This window comes from Saccopteryx leptura, chromosome 9, assembly GCF_036850995.1.
Source record: "Saccopteryx leptura isolate mSacLep1 chromosome 9, mSacLep1_pri_phased_curated, whole genome shotgun sequence".
In the NCBI taxonomy this organism is placed as follows: domain Eukaryota; kingdom Metazoa; phylum Chordata; class Mammalia; order Chiroptera; family Emballonuridae; genus Saccopteryx; species Saccopteryx leptura.
The window spans coordinates 24903064-24918108 of NC_089511.1; the positions used below are offsets into that span (position 1 = coordinate 24903064).

Below are 15045 nucleotides of genomic sequence, written 5' to 3' on the forward strand. Positions count from 1 at the left end.
GTGCAACAAATCTGCTGGGAAAGCACGCAGCAAATTAAGAAACAGCAGAAAGAAACCGCCCTTTCTGCAGTGCTGTAACATCAATCTGAGGCAGAGGACACAGCAGCTGGTGTGAGGATTCTCACCGACACGGCTGACTTCTCTCTCCATGCCTGGGAGCCGAGCGAGAATAGCAAACCCACCTGTGCCAAGAACCCAGCATACTCTTGCAGTGTTTGTCTTAATCTCATTGGCTTCAAAGGTGTGAAGATCTGCTAAAAAGAAAAACCCTAATTTACAATGAGCGTAGCACCATTTATTCTATAGGATTACAATGCATTCCTCAAACGGGAGGAGCCACCTCATGTTGACATACTGCAGCTGAGATGAAGAACGGTGCGAAGGGGAATGAATGCTGGAGGCACTCAGAACTCCAGGAAGATGCCAGGCAGCAGTCATCCTCAGGGCAGTGAAGAGCAGATGATGTGCAGAGGATACCACGTGGCAGGATTAGCACCTCAGTCTCGGTGGGTGGCTCCCGTGGGTCTGGATGTTCCACCCGCATCAACCAGCTGGCTGTTGTTAGGTTAAAGGACTTCCCTGTTATTTCTGTGTCCGTGTGCAGGACCACCACACCTGAAGCCTCACAGGCCACCTGTTCTGATGCTGACCTGAAAACACTTTTTCACTGCTTCTAGAATCCTTCATCAAAGTGGATATGAACAATGTATTATTCACATGTAGCCTAAAAAATACTTCTCTGAGAAGTAAGGTCCATAACCACGAAAGGTTGACAATCAGGTGTTGGGTTGCCATGAGCTTCTGACCATGAATTAGAGGCCTAATACATGGGGAGATGGGTGGTTATACCCCTCAGGTGTGTCATGAGCTCACGTTAGCCCTGTGAGGTATTGGTGTCACTCATGCCATTGACAGACCAGAAAATGGAGGCTCAGGGAGCTGAGCTGTGGTTATGGTCCCACTGCTGGTAGCGGTCCAGGCAGGAACTGGATCCCAGTCTTCGGAACCTTCCCTTCCCCTAGGATACCTCCCAACCACAGGGCCAGGTTGTGGGGTTTACGGCTTTATTAATATAAAGTCTGGGATTTAAACTGTCCTAGGGAGTACAAAATAGAAATAGTCTTCAGAGTCTTCTTTGACAAATCAAAAACTAAAGAATTATTGAGGTGGGTGCACATCCAAAGTCAACGTTAACTTTGGGATGAGAAAAAAGAGCGAAGGCAAAAAAAAAAAAAAAAGAGCCTAATTCTTCAATAATATATCCTTATTTTAAGTCTTACTTTATACCAGTAATAGGAATTCCATTCAGGAGGGAAAGATATCAGGAGAAAAGCCAGTGGAACTGAGAACAAAATTGTCCAGGGACCTGGCGTTCCACCAACACTGGGGAGCCTCCTGCTGTCAGTCTCTGGGGCCAGGCTGACTTCAGAACAAGCCTCATGGCCCCAGAAATCCACATCCTCACCGCGGCCAGCCTGGACAGGCCCGGAATGTACTGGCTGGGCCGGGTGGACTTTGTAACAGGATAAACGGAAGGCGTGTGGTGTCATCATCTTCACCAGCCTCTTATAGGACCAACTTTTTTTGTTTTACTTTTATTTTTTTAAGGACAAACTTTTAAAAGTAAAATGAATGAAATCATGTGGGGTGAAGATACAAAGACAGAAATTTAGGTAGAAAAGAAGGCCTTGCTGGGAAACAGCTGAGGAGCAACACTGGAGACATTTCACGGAAGCAAAAGAAGCTCACATTGTAAACAGGATTAGCGGCTATTGATTTCCCCCCATAACATCAGGGTTTCATTTTGCTCAGCCTGAGATCTCGCTCAATTTCAAACTGCCTGTGATCCACTCGGTCTAGAAAAGCTTTCCGTTCAATGTACCTAGAAGAAAATGAGAAAGATGTTTGTCAGCAGAATCCTGTAAGAGAAAGTGTCCCTGCTGCACTGTCCCATCGCCCCGGTGTGAACAGTCCACTCGGGCTGCGGAGGCGGCGGGTTACCCGTTACAGCAAATGCAGATGACTGCAGCTGGTGCTCAGAATGACCACCCACGACTCTCAGCAACACGTCCCTCACATTTGGTCTAAACAAGGATGTTTCCGGTTCAGATGTGAATGAAAATAAAACAAAAAAAGAAAGCAACAACCTATCAAGGGGAAAATACACAAGATGCTTGGTGGCAGGAAAATGTTGCGAGTTTGTAACAAGGCTCTAAGGAAAGAACAGGCTGAGCCAAGCACGGGTTCAGAGCCCAGCTCGTTTACACCCTGGTCAAGGACTTCACATCTCTGAGACTCATTTTTCTCAAGAACGATAGGATACCACATTTCCTGGTCTTAGTGGTGTGCTGAGTTGGGGAGATGAAGGTATGCAGCCTGCATACACACATCAAAATGTCAAACAAGGTCATCTGAAAATGGAAGAAACAAGGTAGTAAAAACAACCTCACAGGGCTGCAGTGATGGTGAAGTGAGGAGGTAGGTACGCAGAGCGCCCACATGAGAAGGGACATAACTGCCTCTGCTCTTTCCTTCCCCGCACCCCTCCTCCTCTCCATGTATCCTCCACTCAGCTGGGGCCAGGTTGCTCCAAGGATGACAGAAGAGGCCTTTCCCTAAATTCCTCTAAAGAATGCAATCAAGCGCCTCCGTCACCCATGGTCCACATACAGGGACACCTTAAAAGGTCAGAGCCCTGCTCCCTAATCTGTAGCCAGGTTCAGTTGACAAGGCTTCCCGAGGTCTTCCCAGGCAGGATGAGAAGAAAGCACAGGGTTGAAGCACACAGGTGAGATGCAGCTGCATTTTAATACTCCCCGCCATAAAGCGTGCCGCGGTCTGCCGGAGGGAGGGGATCTCTACTGCTAATTAATCTATGGAGAGAGCAAAATTGCCATTGAAAATAGGATGCATAATTGAATCTCTGCATTAATTTTCCTTTTGTTGCGCTGTGGAAAATGTGCACCTGTCTGTCATTACAAGGTCGTTATGTTTATGGTGAGAATGTTTCCCGGTTTAGGAACCTGTGTTCCTGTGCTGAGTTCAGGGCATGGTTTCTCCCTCACAGCAGCCTGTGAAATGCAGTCCATCCTGTCTGCTTTCCAGCCAAATCGCCCCATGCCTTACTACCTACAGCAGGGTTGGAGGCTCGAAGTCTGAATTCTCCTGACACTACCATTTGCAGGCTGTCTGCCTCTGAGTAAGCGACAGAACCTCGCCCATTTAACTAGCACAGAACAGGTGCTCAATAAAATGTCAGTGAAAGCTGCACCATCATTTTGGGAAGCTAGCTTCCGTCAGGGTCCTGAGGAAAATTGATCCGAGAGGAGTAGTCGCTGTCTAGATGTATGTTATCAGTAACGAGTAGCCACCTCCTGGTCTGGGATCAGGAACTAAGTGGTTGTGTCAAAACAGCCAACTGACGCCAGAATGGCTGGAAACACAAGGGCAGGGCCTGCTCTTATTTTGGCATAAGCCCTCAGGGACAGGTTATCAGATTTTGTAAGTGAACTACAGGTTGTCCATTAAATTTGAGTTTCAGATTCCCTGGTAGACAGGGAAGCCACAGAACCCCTTTTTGAAACAGAGAGAAAATAGGGGAGACTGAGAGGGAGGTAGACACATGACAGAACAAATTCCCCTTCCATTTGTCACCAGTGGGGACTGTAAATGAAAGTCAAGTGAAGGACTTTTGTCACACTAGTCACCACCTGTGCCCACCCCAGCCAACCAGCCCTGGGTGAGGATCACGATGGGATCAGCATTTTGACAGCGGTATGCTTTAAATAACCCTGGAAGCTCTGGCAGAAAGAAAGGGGTGCACTGTGGCTCAAGAGGAATTTCGGGCATGTTTCTGGAGAGCCCTCACCCAGAGCTACCTGAGAGAGCGGGTTGTGGTAAGGAAAAGGAAGTATGGTATGCGGCTTTGAGCATTTGCGGTCTTCTTCTTGACTTTCCTTTAAAGAAGAGGAAGTGATACTTAAATTAGGATTCAACTGAGCTTGAATAATGGCCTTGAAGGTTCCTGACAGCTGTCTGTGCTGGGTCCAGCTGACCCTGGGCCTACCAAGAGGGAAGCCAGGCTGGGTGCAGGTTTAGGGGAGGCCTCAGGCAGCAAAGCGCGGCACATGTGCACGATGCGACTGAATTCTCAGGGGCACTCCACAAACAAAGACCATCGAGTCAGGTCTGGAGACTTCATTCCCCCATTCACAACCAGCTGCAGCTGCTAACGGGATCCTTGTGTTAGCTTTGGTTGACTGCCAAGAGCTGCCCAGGAACACAATTTCTGTTGGACATGGATACCCCCACGACTGAGAGAAGAGAAAAGATGTAAAGAATGAGGATGGCTTTCACATTCATTACATGTGTGACTTTGCACAAGATACTTAATTTCTGTGCCTTATTTTTCTTCTCTGTAAAATAGGAATAAAAATTATAGTATCCTTCTGACAATACGATGAAACTGTGACAACTGATTTTGTAAATAATAAAACCCCAAAGAGCTAGGAGCATTGTGGGTTCTTGCTTCCCATTTCTGACTCGACTGATCACTATAAAGCCTCAGACCCTGGGACAGCTGGAACAGACACCGAGGGATCAAAAGCTCCAGAAAGAGGGAGGGCTCATGGGGACAGCCCCTCCCCCGAAGTGGCCTGAGTAAACGGCCTATTTGCCTATTTAAACAGCCTCAGGAAGTCTCCAGGCACTTAAGCGGCACAGTCCTAGAACAGAATGCCAGCTGACAAGTGTAATGGTGCCCCTCTGGCCTGTGCCCAGCACTCCTGGGGACCTGCGCCAATTCAACCCAGTCCACTGGGAAGCTGGGGGTGGGCTGTCATTCCTGCTCACCACTACTGTGTCAGGTGGCCCATTTAAGAGGCAGCAGCTCTTCACTTTCATTACTAAAATATGCTAACAGCGTCAAAACCTAAGGGATTTTCTAGCTTTTCCTTTCAGAACCAGGTTAGATATAATAGGCTTTGACAACTTTTTGATCTTTCAGCCCAAATTACTTTTCTGCCATCAACTTCCTTGAGATCCAGGCCAATGAGGAGGGAAGGAAAAACAGAAGAGGAAAAGAGAGGGTAAAAAATGCTTCCAGGGAACATGTGAGCACCTACTTCTGGCCCATGCCACAAATGAAAGGATGGCCACTCACCCTCCAAAGATGTCAGAGGTCTGTGAGGGTGGGAGGATCCAATGGCTGTGCTCACCACCAAAAGCTCTCACCTGGGTGGCCACCCGCCCACGAGAGGCCTCCTGCTCACCGGTCAGGAAAGAGCACAGGGAGGTGCGGGGACACCTGAGGCAGGGACAGAACTAGGGATGCTCAGGGCTATGTTACTAGTCGGCTGAGAGTAGAGCCAACGTGCAGCACACTCAGTGCGGCACAAACATGAGGAGGAACGGGGAAAGTTCAGAGCCCAACACCAGAAAGCAAGGGCAGTGTGGAAGTGCTCTGAAGCTAGAATAAAGCTCTGGGGTGGACGTGGTAGATCGGCACTTTTTTGCTCTGAGAAAAGCAACTGAAAGAAGCATCTATTCAGTACTGCACAAGCCTGTGTCTCCCACCCCTGCAGGAGAGCTGTGACTTGTGAACATCTTGAGGGCCAGAGGGAAAGGATGGTGACATGGTTTCTTCTCCACTGCTTTCCTCCCATCTCACCTCCACGCTGGGCTGGTTCTGAAAGAATCATTCTTGGGAGACATGGAGACAGTCTTTGGAGAAAGAAAATTATTTTCTCTGGTCTCTCCTTCATGCCTCTCTAATCACAAACACACCTGGTTTCCAATCATCGAGCACCCTGACCTTCAATGTGATTGCCAAGCAGCAGCCCAAACCCAGCCTGTACCTTTCATTTTCTTTTTAAAATATTTTATTTATTTATTTTAGAGAGGAAAGAGAACTAGAGAGAAGGGGGAGCAGTAGGGAGCATCATCTCCCATATGTGCCTTGACCAGACAAGCCCAGGGTTTTAAACCAGCAACCTCAGCGTTCCAGGTTGACGCTTTATCCACTGCGCCACCACAGGTCAGGCTACCTTTCATTTTCTGTGCATGGACCCTTGCCCTGAGCCTGCAGGCCTCGGGCTCAGCACTGCTGGAGCGCTGTGCTGCTGACGACAAATGCTGCCGGGGAACCTGCTATCCAGGTTCTCACCTGTCGCCTACAGGTGAGAGGGAAGCCCGCTAAACACCCTGAGTGCAGACTGCTGACACTGACAAGAAACACCAGCCCTGGCCCTGGGAGTCTGGGCTCAGAGGCACCTTTGGTGGAGGCATTTTAATCTACTTTGCTGACCAAAAAAGGTGCCTGGGTGGAGACATCATTAGTATGTATCCTCCCCTTCTTTTCTGGGTGGTCAATTCTAATCCCACTGAGCTCCAAATCACAGCCAAGGTTGTCTGCTACCCAGAGGGATGAGCACTGAGACAGTGCAGTGGCTCAACACCTGCTCTGGGTAGGTGCTCTCTGAGGTGCTGGTGACAAAGTGGTGAACCAGACCCCCCACCCTTGGGGACTTACTATTTAGGAAACCAACACAACAACATGCATCAGCTGGTCATACATGTGACAGAGAAAATCAAACAGGATGATGTGACTGAGGGTCCCTGGGGTGAGACCACCCTAGAGAGGCATCTGAGTCGAACCCATCGTGGAGGAAGGTGTGGAGAACTCCAGAGGATGGGCTGCCATGAGCTTGAGAAAAAAGGACATGAAATAGGCAGGGGACCACTCAGGGAGGGCCTGGCACGCCAGGGTAAGGAGCTGGACACAGATTTTAGCAGGGAACAGAGAAAAAGGGTTTGTATTTAAAAAATAACATTAGGCCCTGGCCAGTTGGCTCAGCAGTAGAGTGTTGTCCCAGCATGTGGAAGTCCCAGGTTTGATTCCCCGTTAGGGCACATAGGGGAGGCGCCCATCTGCTTCTCCACCCCACCTCCCCTCCTTCCTCTCTGTCTTTCTCTTCCCCTCCCTGCAGCCAAGGCTCCATTGGAGCAAAGTTGGCCTGGGTGCTGAGGATGGCTCCATGGCCTCCGCCTCAGGTGCTAGAGTGGCTCCAGCCACAGCAGAACAACGCCCATCACCCTCTGGTGGGCATGCCGGGTGGATCCTAGTCGGGCACATGTGGGAGTCTGACTGCCTCCCCGCTTCTAACTTCGAAAAAATACCAAGAAACCAACCAAACAAAAAATAAACAATAATTTAGCTGCTCCATGGAGGAGAATGGAAGAAAGGTACTGGATATAGAAGCAGAGAGCACAGCAGCAGATGTCTGCAGCAGGCGCTGGAGTATGGGAAGTGGGGTGGACAAACAAGGGTAGACCAAAGTATTTTATGACAGAATTGTCTATTGGACTGTCAGGATATGAGTGGGAAGAGAGGAAATCAAGGATGACTCCTAGGTTTTTCTTCTAACAGTTGGGTGGATGGCAATGGTATCATTTTTCAAGACGTCTGAGGGAGGAGTCTGTTCACGGAAAGAAAGCAGGTATGCAGCATTGGATGTTAAACTCTGATGTGTGTCTTGGACATGGAGATGCCAACAGGTGACATGGGAGTTTGGAGCTCAATAGAATGGTCACTTTTTTGGGAGTCAGCAGCAGAAACAGTACCTAATCTGTGGAACCAGTGAGCTTTGCTAGGGGAGAGGATATGAGGAGTGCTCAGCTCTGGGACTTCCCAAGTTTAAAAGCTCAGAGAAACAAGAGGTGGAGAGTGGGAGGAGACGCCCCAAAGCTGTATTCGCCACCACTGTGGAAAGTATTCCTAAAGAGTGGGCAATGTACCACGAAGGGATTTTAAAAAATAGAGCACCTATCTTTCCTGTAAGGCCCTAGATTTGGCGTGGTCAGAAAGGCAGATGGGAGAAAGGGGTGGGGTGCCAGATATTTTCCCTACTTATTTAACTCTCATAATAAACCTGAAAGGGCCTGACCTGTGGTGGCGCAGTGGGATAAAGCATTGACCTAGAACAGAGGTCGCCGGTTAGAAACCCTGGGCTTGCCCGGTCAAGGCACATACAGGAGTTGATGCTTCCTGCTCCTCCCCCTTCTTTCCCTCTCTCTCTCTCCTCTTTCCCTCTCTCTCTCTCTCCTCTCTGAAAAAAAACAACATTGAATAAATAAAGTCTTTAAAAAATAATAAACCTGAAAGGTATACTTTATACAGGAAGAACTTGGTGTTAGAGCTCTTTTGGCAGGCTGCTAGTAAAGACAGGATTTGAATTCAATTTCAATTCAGTTTATGGTAAAATGTAACACAGATACACACAGAGAGAAAAGTGCATAAAATGGCCAAGGCAAATAAATCGCTATAAAGCAAGCATGCATGTGGCCATCACCAAGTCAAGAAGCAAAGTGCTGCCGCCTTGCAGGGACCTGGCCGGCCAGGAGTGAGCTGGCCCTCGTTTCACTGCTCTCCTTTCAAGCTGCTGTTCCCCTGACATTACAGTCTAGTTGTGCCTCATTCTGAACTTGACAGAGACTAATATATACTATGTGTCTTCTTTTGTGACTGGCTTCTTTCACAGACTGACCTAAGGAGCACATTGGTTTTGCCTGTTTTCGACCTTGATAGAAATGAAATCATACTGCATGAATGTCTTCGTATCATGTTGTTAAAATTTATTCCTACTCATTCCCATTGCTGAAGAGTATCCCTGGGTGTGAACATATGACATTTTGTCTGTCACACTACTGACACATTTAAGTTATTTCCAGTTTGGTGGTATTATGAAAAGTACTGTTATTTAAATTCTTATAGATGTCTTTTGGAGAACATATAACTGAATTTCTGTTAGGAGTGAAATTGCTAAATCACAGAAATAACTATACTGAGCTTCAGTGTGTAATGCCAAATGGTACATTTGAATTTGAATTGTTATATCTCCCAGGTAAATTGAACATTTTTATTATGAAGAGACCGCTCTCTTTATTTCTAGTAGTTTCTGCCTTAAGTCTATTTCGTCTAATACTAACATGGCTTTATCGGCTTTCTTTTGGTTAGTGTTTGATTTGCTTTATCTTCTCTCCCATCTCTTCTTTTAGTCAACACTTCTGCATCTATTGTTTTAGATACGCTTCTTTTAAACAGTAAACAGTTGTTTTAAAAAATTTTTTTTTTTACAAAGACAGAGAGTCAGAGAGAGAGGGATAGATAGGGACAGACAGACAGGAATGGAGAGATGAGAAGCATCAATCATCAGTTTTTCATTGTGGCACTTTAGTTGTTCATTGATTGCTTTCTCATATGTGCCTTGACCATGGGGCTACAGCAGACCGAGTAACCCCTTGCTTGAGCCAGCGACCTTGGGTCCAAGCTGGTGAGCTTTGCTCAAACCAGATAAGCCTGCGCTTAAGCTGGCGACCTTGGGGTCTTGAACCTGGGTCCTCCACATCCTAGTTCGACGCTCTATCCACTGTGCCACTGCCTGGTCAGGTTTCTAAAATTTTTTTTAATTTAATGTGCCAATCTCTCTTTTAACTGGAGCATTCAGTCTGACATTTAACAAAAGGTCTAATAAACTTAGTTGTAAAGCCACCATCTTATTTTGTGCTATTACCTGTCCTGCCTGTTTGATTCCTTTAAGTCTGTCTTCTTTCATAAATCATTTCATTATTCTCCCTCCACTACTTTGAAATTTATTCACTCTATTTCTATTCTAGAAATGTCCATATACACACTTAATCAACACCCTTATCCTCCTCCTGGATAATATAAGATCTTTGGAAAACTAAACTCCATTTACCCCCCTTCCCACTTTTATGTATTTGTTGTCAGGTGTGTTAATACTATCTTGCTTTAAGAAAATAACCTTAACAATGTACAAGACATTAGCATTATTAATATAGTCAGCGCTCATTTATATTCACCACATATATGCCTCTCTGTCTGCTGAGGGCAACTCTTTCATCTTTCATTATTCTGAAAATGTCCATATTTGCCGTCATTCTTGAAGGAGACACACACACTCTCTCTCTCTCTCATATCTTACACACATGTAACACAGAAATCTAGGCTGGCAGTTGTTTACTTCTGCACTTTGAATAGATCATTCCAGTGTCTCTGGCTTGCACTGCGGCTGATGAGAAGCCATCAGGCAGTCTAATGCCCCCTCTTGCAGAGAAGTCCCTTTTATCTGGCTGCTCTTAAGATTTTTCTCATTGTCTTTGTTTTTTTGTAATTTCACTCTGATATGTCTATTCAATTATCTTGGGATTCTTTGGGTTTTAAAAAATATGTATAAAGAGGCGTCTTTCATCTTCTCCCACTCTATTTTTCAAGTTGCTTAACTTCCCATCCATATTTTTTGTCTTTTTGTCTCTCTGAACTATAGTCTGGATTAACCTCTTCTGACTGTTTTCTAGCTCATGGGTTCTCTTTTCAGCTGGTCCAACTATTATTACATCTATCCATTTAGTTTGTAATTATGATCATTGTATTTTTCATTTCTAGGAATTGTTTGTATCTTGTCCAAATCTGCTAGGCCATTGTTTAAAGTTTAAAATCTGTATCTGACATTTCCATTGCCTAAAAAGTCTTTGTGGACCTGATCCTGTGCTTGCTGTTTCTCAAGGTGCCTTGTTCCCTCATGTGGATATTTTAAGATAGCAAAAGTGCCCTTTAAAAATTGGAACTAATAACCAATTTAGCTTCAAATTCTAGCAAATCTTTACAAGGGGTAAGACATGATTGCACTTACTAAACTGGAATTACCATCAAAACACAAAAAAGCATCAACAATCTTTTAACCTCAATCCAATCTTATGTTAATCAGAAATATGTAAAAGGAATATTTTTATCACCAGCCTTGACCTGAATTCTGGTACATGAGAACAACTTAAATATGGTGCTTGTAAAAAGGTCAGTCTCATAATAAATATGTCACAGGCCATCATTACGTATAGGTAGCTTTTCTGAGACGTTACCAAATGTGACCTTTCCCTCTTCTCTGTTGAATAAAGATCACTTTTGTCCCAGGGATACACTTCTTGGAGTTCTCCCACATTCATGCAGAGGACCCTCTCCCCAGGTGATCAAGCCTCGGCTTTTGTTGGCACAGGTGTAGGAGAATCCGGGGCCTGCGCTGCCTCTGCCCAAACAGACCTGACAGCTCTTGTGCTCCCCTCCCTTCAATGCAGTGGCACTGGGCACACTTCTCAATAGAAATCTTCTTGCCCTTCTCGATATCCCTTGGTTTGAGGTCGGTTCTCTCGTTACCATGTGCTGGAAAGGCTTAGCCAGCAGCTGGTTTTCTTACTCTCACCTTTAGAATTTTAGAAAATGTTATTAAATTTACTGAGGTGACATTAGTTAATTCATCTCTAGAATTTTGATGCTGTGAGCTAAGTGATTATCAAACCTGGCTATGCATCAAAAGCACCTAAGAAGCAATTTTAAAGATACTGACGACTATGACTCTCAACTTAGCAGCTGTGAATTGGAGTGGCCCCGTCCCCTGAACTGTGGGAAAACCCCCAGAGGATTCTCATGCTTAGCCAATATGAAAACCACAGCTCCAGTCCCTTCTCTAGATGAGGGTGACCAGCCTGCAGGAGCCAGGAAAGACAAGGGAGTGGAGGTATAGGGGCGGACACTGCAGAGGGCAGGTGAAAAGAGCCAAAGGCAAAGCACAGAAGTCATCAGATCTGCCGAGGAAAAACTCGATCAGACCTGTGGAAATCACTAGCCAGGGGAAAGTCTCAGAGGAGGGGAAAGCAGGGCATTTAAAAGGCGCCCGCTATCAGCTGTTACTCAACAGTTACTCAACTTTCCACTGCCTGAAAAGTCCACCTCATGGGCATATATAATTTTTAATTTCGTTTTCTCTTTCAGTCTACATTTTATTTACTCTCCCTTATCTTTAACAGCTCCACTCCTTATTGCTATATGACCCTATTAACTCAAGCAGAATGAACACCGTCCAGCCCACATGCAGGGCTCAATAATCAGAGAAACAACAGAGTGTAGCACACGCTGGCAGTTCCCCTGCTGCCCTAGATCACTAGGCAAACGTGGAGAAGAGGATGGTCCTGGGAGTTACCAGAGCTGACTCACAGAGTGGGCAGGCGTGGGGCAAATGCCAGAGCCTTCTCTTGATAACACCGACTCCTGTCGGCGCTTCAGCCTGGGCCTTCCCAGACGGCTGCGCCACTTCCACCTCCACCCTGTGCCAGATCATCTCTGATGGACCTAGAAGTCTGCGAGTTAAACAAGCTCATAAAGTCAGTAAATTTTTTTTTAAATTTACTGATCAGTTTCCAAGTTCATTCAAATAATCTTGAAGCCCTAATTTAAAAAACATGACCCCCAAAATGAATCTCTCATCTGTCTTTACTATAGTTTAGCTTATAAATAACCTGAATGCCTACCACTTAATGCATAACTTTATGTGACAAGAGCTCTACAAAGGGCTTTATGTGTATTACTTGTATATATTATACACATATTATATGTATTATTTCATGAGCCCTCACAACCATCAAGGGTGGTATCATTGCCCCAGTTTTACTGGTGAAGGAGCTGAGCCTCAGGGATGGCCAGTACGGCACAGGGAGAGCTCTCACTTGTGAGGGGCAGGGTGAGAGCACCCGGGGCTGTCTGATGGACCTCACAACACTTCCTTTTACTGTTAGGGGTGGGGAGTGTTGTCCTTGCACCATGGACCCACTTCTTCTTCTTCTTCTTTTTTTTTTTGTATTTTTCTGAAGTTGGAAATGGGGAGGCAGTCAGACAGACTCCCGCATGCACCTGACCGGGATCCACCCAGCATGCCCACCAGGGGGCAATGCTCTGCCCATCTGGGGCATTGCTCTGTTGCAACCAGAGCCATTCTAATGCCTGAGGCAGAGGCCACAGAGCCATCCTCAGTGCCTGGGCCAACTTTGCTCCAATGGAGCCTTGGCTGCGGGAGGAGAAGAGAGAGACAGAGAGGAAGGAGAGGGGGAGGGGTGGAGAAGCAGATGGGCGCTTCTCCTGTGTGCCCTGGCTGGGAATCAAACCCGGGGCTCCTGCACGCCAGGCCAACGCTCTACCACTGAGCCAACTGGCCAGGGTACTTCTGTAGTAACTATTCCTTAGCTTTCTGAGATTCCCAAGTACTCACCGAACAAACACTGTTTCTTTCTTAATATTCCTAAATATACAGTTTATGGACATCCTCTCTGTATTCCAAAGTGAAGAGGAAGGGGGTACAAGTGACAGTCAGAATGCTGTCTGAGGGCTGGAGTGTCATACAGATTAAAGCCAAGGGTAAAGCCCCACCCTGGGTCATAACGGTGAGGAAAAAAATAAATCCTACAATAAGGAGACATCTAGGCACTCTGCTGGCTCTGCCTTTGAAACGTTGAGCTAGTCTGGCTTCTCGGAAGGCCAGATCATTCAGGTCAGGCCAAGACTGATAGAGTGAGCCACTGCTGACCACGTGAATAAACGAGGTGACTTACAGTTCACAGGAACTGTAACTCAGCAAATTCAGCTCGGCAGACGTGACTGTCCCTGAGAGAAGTGTTGCTCACATGCCCCTCCCTTCCTGTCACCCCCAGCATTTTTTTCACTGCCGGGACCTGTAGGCAGACGACTTTGCAGACCTGCTTCTGCAAAGTATTTACTTTTTTTTGTTTAAGTTGGGTTGCCTGTCTGCAATAAACTATTTCAGAGTTCTTAGGATTTTTCAGAGGAAGAGAATCCGTTTGTTCTTACCCTTCCTTCCCTCGATTGTGGATGGCCAGTTCTTCACCGATGCCTTCTTCCTCCTTGAAGCTCTCCCAGTCCAGTTTGGACTTCTCTAGGGTGCTCATCTTCTGCTTCTTGGCTCCAATTTTTCCCAAAAGGCTGCTCATGCCACTTGATCTTTTTAATCTAGGAAAAGTGAAAACATGAAACATGTAGCATGTGAAAACTATAATCTCTTGATTAATGGTTTCTCCGATTCGAATGAGGCTCCCTAGATTCAGCTATATATTTATCTTTATGGGACCCATGTTCGTATCTAAGGTACCTCCTGTCTGGTGTGGCGAATCTGTTAAATAGACCAGAATTCTAATGCACTTTTCCTGCTTAACATCTCTGACCGCTATAAGGACCTGGGGATAGAAAATCCTGAAGGCCTCTGAATGCTAACAAGTCTCTGCTTGCAAGGAGGGAGAAGAAGCACAGCATGACTCAGACGCGGCTTTAGGATCACATGCCTAGGTTCATATTCCAGCTCTGACGGACTTCAGGCTAGTTATTTAACCACCTCTGCCTCGGTTCTCTAATCTACAAAATGAACAATTACTCATGGGCCTACAGAGCATCTTATTCGTGAAGTGCTTAAACAGCAGTCTGGCACAGGACACAGAGTAAAGGTGCAATAAACGTTAGCCATCCTGAATCACTGTCATCATGTGTACACTAAAGCCCCAGGGAATTCTTCTAAGAGAAAGAGAACCAGATCCCAACACTGATGATCAAGAAGTCACAGTAACTTATAAGGATTCTGAGATCAGTTTCCTTTTAACTCCTGTGAGTCAGGGCCCTGGTTTTTCCCAGGAGGTGGAGAACATTCCTTACCCTGAAAGCAGGGAATGTACAGCCTGTGCTCTATTTGCTGGTGTTGCTATCAAAGACTGTGTGAGAAACCTCATATGCCCAAGTTCAAGTCTTGGCAGGTCAAATGTTTCCAGTCAATGTTAAATGTATGAGATAAAATAAGAAAAACAAAATGCAGCTAGTTAGGAAGAAGGTGGTATTAGGGGAAGGAATATAGCTTTTGGTCTCTTTATGAAACTAAGACATTATATACCAGCATGCAGGAAAATGAAAGTTATTTTTGGCTTTACTGGGATATGCGAGAGAAGTAAAACATGTAAAAACCTCTGAGCTAACATCTCAAGACTAACTGTTAACATCAATAATACCTTTCACTTGCTTAGAATGCTGATTCTCCAGCCTGACCTGTGGTGGTGCAGTGGATAAAGCGTCAACCTGGAAATGCTGAGGTCACTGGTTTGAAACCCTGGGCTTGCCTGGTCAAGGCACATATGGGAGTTGATGCT

At 46.0% G+C, this 15045-nt stretch overlaps 1 protein-coding gene across 1 annotated transcript in view; it reads right to left on the reverse strand.

Annotated features, from left to right (window-relative positions):
- Nucleotides 1-273: 273 nt before the first annotated feature.
- The window catches only part of CFDP1 (craniofacial development protein 1), a 132992-nt gene continuing 118220 nt past the window's right edge, over nucleotides 274-15045 (reverse strand). Inside the window, exons 6-7 of the mRNA XM_066349444.1 lie at nucleotides 13709-13867; nucleotides 274-1882 (exon numbers count right to left, since the gene is read on the reverse strand). Of these exons, the coding sequence (XP_066205541.1) occupies nucleotides 1792-1882; nucleotides 13709-13867 (250 nt within the window). The 3' untranslated portion in view covers nucleotides 274-1791. The remainder of the gene's footprint in view (nucleotides 1883-13708; nucleotides 13868-15045) is intronic.